Source organism: Tyto alba, unplaced genomic scaffold (assembly GCF_018691265.1).
Source record: "Tyto alba isolate M040663 unplaced genomic scaffold, T.alba_DEE_v4.0 Super-Scaffold_8, whole genome shotgun sequence".
Lineage (NCBI taxonomy): Eukaryota > Metazoa > Chordata > Aves > Strigiformes > Tytonidae > Tyto > Tyto alba.
Window position 1 is genome coordinate 19,686,376 of NW_024881329.1, and position 10,565 is coordinate 19,696,940.

At 52.4% G+C, this 10,565-nt stretch overlaps 1 protein-coding gene across 1 annotated transcript in view; it reads left to right on the forward strand.

The window, feature by feature from the left end:
* The window catches only part of NUP160 (nucleoporin 160), a 29,644-nt gene extending 19,233 nt beyond the window's left edge, over nucleotides 1-10,411 (forward strand). Inside the window, exons 21-35 of the mRNA XM_032996462.2 lie at nucleotides 1,848-1,946; nucleotides 2,270-2,389; nucleotides 3,280-3,375; nucleotides 3,495-3,589; nucleotides 4,290-4,386; nucleotides 4,507-4,612; nucleotides 4,709-4,869; nucleotides 5,480-5,540; nucleotides 6,359-6,469; nucleotides 7,522-7,645; nucleotides 8,488-8,589; nucleotides 8,918-9,059; nucleotides 9,320-9,445; nucleotides 9,694-9,798; nucleotides 9,964-10,411. Of these exons, the coding sequence (XP_032852353.1) occupies nucleotides 1,848-1,946; nucleotides 2,270-2,389; nucleotides 3,280-3,375; nucleotides 3,495-3,589; nucleotides 4,290-4,386; nucleotides 4,507-4,612; nucleotides 4,709-4,869; nucleotides 5,480-5,540; nucleotides 6,359-6,469; nucleotides 7,522-7,645; nucleotides 8,488-8,589; nucleotides 8,918-9,059; nucleotides 9,320-9,445; nucleotides 9,694-9,798; nucleotides 9,964-10,050 (1,632 nt within the window). The 3' untranslated portion in view covers nucleotides 10,051-10,411. The remainder of the gene's footprint in view (nucleotides 1-1,847; nucleotides 1,947-2,269; nucleotides 2,390-3,279; nucleotides 3,376-3,494; nucleotides 3,590-4,289; nucleotides 4,387-4,506; nucleotides 4,613-4,708; nucleotides 4,870-5,479; nucleotides 5,541-6,358; nucleotides 6,470-7,521; nucleotides 7,646-8,487; nucleotides 8,590-8,917; nucleotides 9,060-9,319; nucleotides 9,446-9,693; nucleotides 9,799-9,963) is intronic.
* The last annotated feature ends 154 nt before the right edge of the window (nucleotides 10,412-10,565 follow it).

Below are 10,565 nucleotides of genomic sequence, written 5' to 3' on the forward strand. Positions count from 1 at the left end.
TAGTTTCAGGAAGGCTCATCTAGTTCTTAAATGCCCTTGCTAGTGAAAACCAGCGTAAGAAACACCTGACATCTTGGCAGCAGGGCGAGTGAACTACTTTTTTTCTGGGGTCTCCCTAGACTGCTGTGTTTCCAACCACTCTTTCTCCACTGTCTCTTCCCGTGCTTTTCAGGGGCTTGGTAGTTGTGGCTGCTTGTGCTCCAGTTCTGAACTGCACGGTTTCTTGTCTGCAGCGCCATGTGACACATTTCATTCCCCAACTGATGGCAGTCCTTGAGGCACGTAGGGCTAGGCAAGCTGTTATTAATGAGATGTTTTTTCCCGCTTAGCAGAATCTTTTATTCTCACAGTCCCTTACACCTGGGGGCTGAATTGCTTTCTTTTGTGCTCATGTTGCTGCCGAGAAGAATGTCAAATCTGCAGAGCTTTTGAGCCAGGAAATGCCAGGACGCTTTGAGCAGCATCGTTCTACGAGTGCGTATGTGCACTCTTGTGGCGCTAGCACACTTTGAATTTCCTTGCATTGCTTTCGCCTCACTTGTGTCCCACCTCGAGGAGATACAAGAGACTTTCATCTCTGCAGGAGCAGGCTCTTCTTCCTCTCACCCGTTACCTTCTGTGACGCTTACTGATCCCAGTCGATCACGTAAACTTGGATTAAGTGCATTGACCTCAGGGAGCTAACACCAGATTTGCTGTGAGCGTGAGCACAGTGACCCAAATAGAGGTGGAGATACAGGAAGCACCCTGCAAGTAGCAGGCAGGCACAAGAGAAGGTCTAGTGACCAAATCACTGGCCTGGGACGAGGGCCAAACCTCTCCCTTGTTGCTTATTCTGTGTGACAAGCTGTTGAACGAGCCTGGGGTGGGATTTATCTGTTGTAGCTGGCTAATCTGAGCGGTGAATTTGGGCTCAGAGGTTGCATGCCATGTGGCTTTTAGTGGACCAGTGGCTGGGGTAGGTGAGGCGTACTTGCTGGTGGTTTCTGCTCGTGCAAAGATGCAGGTCAGCTGGTGACACCTTGGCTTTTCCACCGGGTCCTGGCTTCTCCTCCTCCTTCCCTGCTGAGTCCCAGAGCCCTGCTGGTGGGCCATCTCTGCTTCTCCAAGAATGAAGAGCATACACCACTCTCCCAGGCATGAGGGATGCCAGCTTTTTGAGTTTTCTTCGTGCCTCCTAACAGCTCTTTGAAAGGTGATGACACTTTGCAGCCCTTATATTATCCTGGCAGAGCAGGCACATGGCCAGGTTGAGTTGTAGTGCCCTGTAGTTTTGGCCAGTGTCCGTGTTGTGGCTTTATTTACGGGTTGTCCTTGGTGTCGTCAGCCCTCCACCCCGTGCCTGTTGGTTTGTTGCTGGAATCCATGGTTTTTCTTGGCTGCTCTCCCCCTCCTACCCTGCTGCAGAGATTCTGCTCTTCTAACACCTGCTTTGCCTGTTCTCCCGCTGCCTTCGTACATGCGTGCTCCTGTTCATGCTCCCCACGTGCCAGGGTAATGTTTCCTTTGCAGTCCCCTGCAGCAGGTTTGCAGTGGTTGTGTCTGAGTTTTGGGGATGTTAGGTGCTGTCTGAGGCGCTTTGTACAGACACTGGAGCTATTCAAGGCTGCTTGTTTCCTGGGAGCACGTGGGGGATGTCTCCCCAACTGTGCACTGAAGGGACTTTGGGGTTGGGGAAACCAACCCTTGAGCTGGAAGAGTGGGATTTGTGTGAGCACAGCAGCTAAAGGGACCACCAAAATTGCACTTTGGTGGTAGAGACCTAACCCTTCCTCTGGCAGCGGGTGCCTGCAGGTCACGAGTGAGTGCTGACCTGAATTGGAACTCCTGTTCCTCCTCTCCTGCAGGAATACATTCGCCTGCTGCAGCCGTGGTGCCATGTGAACATGGGCTCCTGCTGTTTCATGATGGGCCGGTGCTATCTCGTCATGGGCGAGGGGCACAAGGTAAGCCCCCCGTCTCCTTTTCGTGCTGCCTCCCTCTGGGGTCTGGGACCCTTTTCCTTGGGCGGCTGGAGGTGCACGGGTAGGGCCAGCCTTGTTTCTGCTGTGCCAGTCAGGAAACATCCATTTCGAGCTCTGCCTCCTTGGAGCAGCGGGTGGGATTGGAGGAGGATGCTGGGATCTGCTCTTGGGGAAAGTTCCCGTTTGCTTGGGGGCAGCGGGTCTCGTACATGAGCTGGAACAGGCAGCACAGTCCTCTCAGCAGTACAGCGGGCTGGGGCAGCCCCCTAAGTGCACCCGCAAGCCGCTTTCTGGTCTGCTTCTAGGCTTTGGACTGTTTCTGCCAAGCTGCGTCGGAGGTGGGAAGAGAAGAGTTCTTGGACAGGCTGATCCAGCCTGAGGAGGGTGAGATAGTCTCCACTCCACGCCTGCAGTACTACAATAAGGTACGGCTGAGCCAGCCCAGCGTATGCGGCCCTGACTGATTAAATTGGCACCAAGTTGTTCCACGCAGGCTCTGCTTGGAGAGAGGATTCCTGTTCAGTCCCCACCTTTCAGGGGAGTGACTCTAAAAACATACTTTTTTTTGTGAGGTGAAACCTCAGTGTAGTCTGTTTACTTTCTTTTTGGGGCTGATGATGGGGTGCCTACAGTGTGAAAGCTAGGTACTTTCCACCCATTAGTTTCCTAGTAGCAGAGGGCTTTTGTTATCCAGCAGAAAAAAGGCAGAGATCCAGCTGCTGGAGGAAGAAGCCAGACATGTCCAGGCTAGATGTAAGATGCTGTTTAAGGGGAAGGTTATTAAGCTTTGAGGCAAATTAATATTTTTAAATTGAGATAGGATCTTCTTGCATAATACCATCGTTAAGACTGGCTGAAAGCTTGGACCTAGGCTCATTGTAAGGGATTCCCTGATTTTAAAATCCAGAAAACATGAGGATTGTCAAGTGCCCTTGGAGAGGGAACTTCTCTAATACAGCTGCATGCATGCTTGGGGACAGAATTGTTTACCACTCTCTGTCACGGGGGTTTACTGTAACAGTCAACACTAAAATGTGTCAGAAAACTCACATGTGCAGAGATGAATCCTCCAGAAAAGCCACAGCCTGGGCCTGTGTGCTGGGATTTGGTTCAGACCTTTGCGACTTACCAAAATATTTCCTTTCCCAGTCCGATCACTTAGAAACATTGGCAAAATCTTTTGGCTGCTCTTAAGGTTAGTAGGGGCAGGAATAGCTCTTAAGAAACAAAGGAAATAAAAAACCAAAAACCTGTCACCAGCCCAACCCTTTCTTCAATACTGCTGCAGCCAGCACTAGAGTATTGTCTTCTCCAGGTGCTGCGGTTGTTGGATGTGGTGGGTTTACCGGAGCTGGTCATCCAGCTGGCTGCCCTGGCTATCATGGAATCAGCGGATGACTGGAGAAGCCAGGTACAGGGCACTTTTGCTTCAAGCTGTTTCTTCGGGGAGTTTACACAGGATTTTTTTTTTTTTTTTTTTTTAGTTGTATAACTCGAAACAGGCTGGTTTGTGCTATTTGGTGTTTTCAGGCTACTTTGAGGACTTGCATCTTCAAACATCACTTGGATTTAGGACATAACAGTGAAGCATATGTAGCCTTAACGCAAAACCCAGATCCAAGCAGGTAGGTGATAGTTTTATGCCTTTATGGTCACTTGTCTGGAGGTCCGTGTACCAGTTTTTCTGTCAAACTGAAAGGAAGATGATGCTTTAGGGTAGGACAGGACAGCTGTGTTAAGAGGTTCTGGTGTAGCTTGTGTAAAGGTGTGTTTGAAAAGGTATACTTAATTTTTGTAAGGACAGCTGGGATTGGCACTATCTTAAAGGAGGAAACTGGGAGGGAGTTGGGGGGAAAAGCTGATTCAGGGAAGAGCCAAAAGGATGGCTAAAGGTTTGCACGTGGTGTTGTATGTTGAAAAGCTTTAGGAGTCCAGTCAATTTAGTTTAATTAAAAAAAAAAACTTGGAGTTGAGTTTTCAGCTTGAGTACCATATGGGAAGTGAACTGGATTAGAGGAAGCTTCACCCTGGCAGAGGACGATGTGATGAGCCGGAGTGGCCAGAATAGACATTCAGAGGAGAAGCAGGAATGCGTTGTTTTAATTGAGGCTGAAGAAAACCTTGCCAAACAGAGCTGAGGGAGGGAGACTGCTCTCCTGAGAGCCCTTTGCAGAGGATCTCTGCTGTCCAGGATCTCTATTTCCAGCACAGTGGAAGTCTGAAGGGATTTCTTGGTTCTAAGCCAGGGGAAGAAAAAAAAAAAAAAAAAAAAAAGCACCACCTAGCAGGCAATGGATTTGTTTCTGCTTGTGTGTCTCTCGGCAGGCAGCTGGACTGTCTGCGCCAGCTAGTGGTGGTGCTTTGTGAGCGCTCCCAGCTCCAGGACCTGGTGGAGTTCCCCTACGTGAACCTCCATAACGAGGTAATCAGCCTGTGCTGGGAGCAAGCAAGGGGGCACAACCACTCCCTTTCAAGAGATTTTTTTTTTTTTCCTTTTTTTTTTTTCCCCCCTGCCACCCATTTGAGCCTCTCCATCCTGCAGGTCGTGGGGATCATCGAATCTCACGCTCGAGCGGTGGACCTGATGACCCACAATTACTACGAGCTGCTGTACGCTTTCCACATTTACCGCCACAACTACCGCAAGGGTAAGGCATGTTGTAGCAGCCTGCCTGTGACACGGCTTCCCCTGCGGGGTGGCCTGTCCTGGGTCCTGGCTGATGTTATTCCCCTTCTCTCCTCAGCTGGCACGGTGATGTTTGAATACGGCATGCGGCTGGGCAGGGAGGTGCGGACACTCCGAGGGCTCCAGAAACAGGGAAACTGTTTCCTCGCTGCTATTAACTGCTTGCGGTTGATCCGCCCGGAGTACGCCTGGATAGTGCAGCCAGCTTCTGGAGCTGTGGTAGGAAACACTGAGCTTTCTCAGGAGCCTCTGACCCGAGCTGGTGGCTGTTGGGGACACTTACAGCTGTATGTTTGGGAAGGAGCTTCCAAAATCCTTTCTGATGTGATGAACAGAGGTGTTAGCCACCTTAATCTGATGTTTTAGTCATCTTGGCCAGCTTGTGCAGCCCTGTCTTGTCCTGCTCCATGGAGATTTTGGTCCTACCCATCACCCTTGTGTTTTTGGCCCTTTTTGGAGCAGGGTGGAAGCAGGAAAACTTTTGGTATATATATGTGGGAATATATCACCTCTTGTTGAAGACAGAGCAGATCTTTTTGGGCAGTCTGAACAGCCGGAATACCAGTCAAAAAGAGAATTACTGAAACACGGTTTGTGTTTCAAATCAGTTTGTGGGGAGGTGGTGACTGCAGCCTGATTAGCTAATGCTGTGCTGTGTTTCTGATGGCCAGAGATAAATGTAACCTGAACTGCCAAGTGGCTGTATGGCATTTCCGATTCAAATCAAGGCTTGAAACAGAAAGCTGGTGTTGGGACTGTAGCGTATCGAGGCAGTTTGTCTGTTGGAAACCAGTTAGGCATAAACTCTCTTTCTGCTTTTTCCTGCAAGTACGAACGCCCTGGAGCATCCCCGAAGAGAAGCCATGATGGGGAGTGCACGGCTGTTCCAAGTAGGTGCCTGGTCCTGGTGCTTCCTCCGACTCTTGTCAGAGCAGCCTGTCCCCTGACCTCAGAGCTCCTGTGCGTGCGAGTGGGGAGCTGGCTCAGGGCAGCTCTCACCGCTGTCAGATCGATAGTTTGGGGGGATTGCAAGCCAGTTAACTCTCCCAGTGTTAGCGTCTCCTGGTTGCTCTATGCTGCCATGTAACAGCTATTCCCCAAGGAGCTTCTGTGCGCACTCCTCTGCCATTTGATATCTTGTCAGCACTTCTGCTTTCAGTGGAAATAACTTGTAATTTAAAAAAAAAAAAACACCCACCAAAAAAACCCAACCCCAAGAAAACCAAACAGTCTTTGTGACGCAATTTCTAGTTGTTCAAGACTTTTGTTTTTTGTGCTCTTGGAAACGTTGCTGACATAGTGAGTCTCTGGTAGTAAGGTCCCTGCTCTGCCTGTGTCTACCAATACAGGGGATGGTGGGGTCAGGTGAGACTCATAATCCTCAGCACTGTGGTAGGAAAATTGAAGGTCAGGTATTTTTAAACCAATTATTTCTGAATGAGCTCTTTTGCAGCATGTGCCTGGCAGTCAGAGCAGCAGCTGTTACCAAACATTAGATTAACATCTCTCTTAGAGGTGGAATGAGAGGTTTGTATCAAGCAGACAGGACAAGGTAGCAAGGAAGAGGCAGCAAAACCTGACCCCTCCTCCGGCGCTTTCTGTGGTGCGACTCCTCTTAGGATGACAGAGGGGTGTAGGCATTTTCCACAGTGCCCAAGGGACCCTTTTTAAAACGCTGAGAGCCCTTTGTGTCCTCCATCTGTTACAGCAACTCGCCAAATTGAGATCCTGGAGCTGGAGGACTTGGAGAGAGAATGTGTGCTGGCCCGGATCCGGCTGACTCTGGTGCAGCACGACCTGTCAACAGCGGCGGTGGCAGGTAAGAGGGATGCGACACAGCCACCTCTCACTTCCTCTGAAGTTTTTGCTCATTGTTTTCAGCCGTAGCTCAGGTGAGGAAGCAGCATTTTTATTCTGACCCAGAGACAAAACCAGGAGCTGGCAGGGACCACTCAGTTTGCCTCTCCAGCATGAAATCTTGCCACTGAGTTCAGCAGCTTTGGAAAGGCAGATCAAGAGAAACAATTTTAAAGCTTTCCACCGTGTTTTGGCTTTGCCGAGCTCTAGTAGTGGTCTGCAGTGTGGGGCTGGGGTCCAGCTCATGAGTTGGGACAAAAAGGCATCTTTTTGTCTTGCTGGAAATTGCCCCGGATGAAAAAGAATTAGAAAGCCTTATAAAAAACCCACTTGCTTAAGTTTTTGTCCTGGACAGTCCTGTTTCACAACGTGCTTTTAGTGTATCAATGTTTTTCCTCCTTGGGGAGCGAAAAGATGTGATTTACCCACCCTGACCCTTTAATTAAAGTTCTGCCACTCTCTGATAGGAATTATGCAACCCGTACACAGTTTTTCCTTTTAAGTGTCAGGAGGAGCTGACATCCCAGAGAGGGATTGCAGGGAAAGGATCGAACAGCTGCTTTGCGGGCAAACTGGAGGCGCGGGGAGCTGAGTGTCACAGTTTCAGCTCACCTCCTGCCTGTGCTGGCTGAGCTGAGCTGACGCCTTGTTCGCTTGGATACCGGCCTGCTGCGCCAGTGACAAGGCTGTTCCCTACCTGCTCGCCCAAACAGTGTCAGCATGTGGCTACGGGCCGTAGGTTGCTGCTGTGTCCCTCTCCAGCTGGTGCCTGGCCAGGGACGGCCCCGTGGGTCACTGCTGCTTTGTGCAGTCCCTCCGGGGATGGTTCATGGGATGCTCCTGCAGCCACGAAAGCCTCAAGCCGTGCGATGAGAAGTGCTGCTGTAGGGTTTTATGTTGAGCTGTTAACAACTGTGCTGCTGCAACTCTGCTGCTGAACTGTGTGCGGTCAGGCCCCAGTAAGTGCTGGGGTGTGACCCGGGGAGGCACTTACCTGCTCCTCCTTCCCTGCAGGCAACTCTACGCCCGAGGAAACGGTTTCTCTCCTGATCCGGGCTGGCCTTTTTGACACAGCCATCACTCTGTGCCAAACCTTCAAGCTGCCCCTGACGCCCATCTTTGAGGGACTCACTTTCAAGTATGTAGCAAGCGTTTCCTCCCTGCTTCGGGTGACGTGTGGCTGGGGAGACGTGCGCTGCCTGATGCTTGGCAGGGTGCAGCTTCCAGCTCCCCGGGGCCAGGAGCCAGGGCTGCTCGCCGAGGCTGCTAACGCTCTGCATGGCCTCCACAGCTGCTGGCTCAGGGGTTTTGAGGTGAAACTTGCTCTTTGCACCTGAAAAGGAAAAATAAGGGAGCTTTTCTGAGGATGTAGGGATGAGAGGGAGATTTCTCCCTGGTCTCAGGGGTGAGAGCTGGGGTCTGACAGCCGCAGGTGATCCTGACCCAGGCACAGCCATCTTCTGCAGGCTTTCCTGGTGAGCTGGCTCATGGCATGCTGCTGCCGCTGCCCTGTGAGCTGCCCACGGAAGATTTGTTCCAGCTGCTGAGCCGTGCTCAAATAGCGGTTGGCAGAGCACTTGCTCTTCTGTCTGATCTCTGTCCTAGCCGTTTGCTCTCATGCCTCATCTCCAACCCCAGGATTCCTCTTCTCCTTTTGCTTCTCAGCGCTTCCAGAAGATGTTTTGTGCCTGCAGAGTTGTGCGGGAGCTTTGCTGTGATCTGTTCCCGTGGCTGGGTGCACAGAGGGCACCTCTTACACAGGCTCAGGCCCTAAAGCTACCTAACACGAGAGTCCTTATTAATTCCTCTCTGGCACTTAAAGAGCAGCTTAGAAATCACTTTTAACAGGCACCTTTTCCTGCCAAACCAGCTATTTTGTAGCTGTTCTGGGGAATAGTCCTGTGGGGGGTAGCTTTGATGCTGGCAGCTGTGCAGGCTGGGCTCTGAGGGCACCCACCTCCGCACTGCTCTGTCTTGCAGGTGCATCAAGCTGCAGCTGGGAGGGGAGGCAGCGCAGGCAGAGGCTTGGGACTGGCTAGCAGCAAACCAGCTCTCTGCCCTGGTTACCACCAAGGAGTCAAGGTAGGTCTTTGTCTGTGGGGTAGAAGAGCGGAGCTGCTCTGCCTGAGAGTGGATTATTTCTGGAGGGAAAAGCCTTGCAGGAATCCAGTGGGTCATGGATTCATAAAAACCCCACCTTAAAGCACATCTGTGGGACTGGGGCAGTGAGAGAGCCATCCTTCCCCACTGTCACCACGCTCTCCCTGGCCTGCCTGCCCTACACCCTGCTTGGCCAGGCCTCGAGCACCCACAGGGAACCCGGGCAGCGGGACAGGTCCCCTGCAGCACCCTGTGGCCTCGCAGGCAGGGGCTGCTGGCACACGTTTCGAGAGGAATTATTACCTTGCAGCGCCACAGACGAAGCGTGGAGGCTGCTGTCATCCTATTTGGAGAGTTACCCGTCCCAGAACAGCCTGTACCATCGCTGCGTCATCAACAAGCTCCTGGCACACGGGATACCTCTGCCCAACTGGCTCATTAACAGCTACAAGGTGAGGAGGGGGAGTGGGTTCACCAGTGTGTGCTGCCTGCTGGCCAAAATAAACCCCCAGGTGTCCCAGAGCTGCTGGATCACCTTCCCTTCGACAGGCACCTCCTCATGACAAATTTCACCCTGCTTCCCTCCTCCCAGCGCCGGGAATCCGTGCCCGATGCTTTGTGCCTGTTACTGATGCTCGGAGCAGGTTCCCCTCAGCGTCATGGCAGCTCCTGGATGCGTCCCCTGGCTGACGTTGTCTCTCTTTGCTTGCAGAAAGTGGATGCTGCCGAGCTGCTGCGCCTCTATCTGAATTACGATCTGCTGGAGGAGGCTGTGGATTTGGTCCTGGAGTACGTAGATGCTGTGCTGGGCAAAGGGCACCGGTATTTTGGAATCGAGGTGAGCGCAACGGCTGCACATGCTGGACTGTTCTTGGAGGGGGTAGATCCCACTTGAGGGTTGGATGTTGTGCCCATGATTTGGGTGACGGTGCTTTCAGGAGGAATGAGGGTGGGGAGCCCACCTGAGAGCAGAGGGGACCTCTTAATGGGACCAGTAGGTCAAGCTGGTGTCGGGATGCGGCGGAGGTTGTGGGGAGGAGTGTTTTTGCCACCGGCACACCACTCAAGGGTGGTTTTCCTGTCCAGTTCCCACTGTCGGCCACGGCCCCCATGGTGTGGCTGCCCTACACTGCCATCGACCAGCTGCTGCAGGCGCTGCGGGACAGCACCACCAACCATTACAACGTGGGGGTAGGTGCACCTTCCCAGGGGAGGGGGGGTGGGGGGGGAGCGGGTCCTCAGCATCCCCTCACCCAGGGGCGGCAGGGAGCAGCGGTGCTCCCTCTCAAACCACAAAAGAGTTTCGGAAGGGTGGGAGCGCGGGGTGGGAGCCCTCAGCTCTGACCCCTTGTCCAGCTCTACCAGAAACTGCATGACAAGATGGAGGACTACCAGCAGAAGGTCAGCGTGGTCACCCGGGATCGCCTCTACCGCCGCAACTAGCCCTGGGCCACCGGGTCTGTGCCTCAGGCCCTTGCCCCCCGGCGCTGCCACCATCCAACCCTGCGCTGGCTCAGCCCCTGGTGCTGTTTTTACTTTGTTGTTCTTTTTTGGTTATATTTTTGTTTGTTTGTTTGTTTGTTTTCATAAGAGTCCAGTTTGGGGAGGTGGAGCTCACCCCCAGCGTCTCACCCCGCAGCCCCTCTCCCCTCGTGGGGGCGGGGATGAGGGGTGATTAGCAGAGCTCTGGGGTGCGGGCAGCCCCCTTGTTCTCATCCTGTACCCCCACAGCAGCAACTTTTGGTGTTTCTTTTATTTATTGTTGTGTTTTTGGATGAACTTTAATAAAATCAAAGTGTTATTATGGGTTTGTGGCGGGATGGGTGCTGTTCCCCAGGCACCCCTGGGAGCAGAGCAGGGATCTGGGGGGGCCAAAGGGTGAAGTAAGAGGGGGCAGGCTTCCCTGACATTTCTTTCTTGCAGGGTATTTTCTATAGGATTGTGCTTGCAGGCAGGAT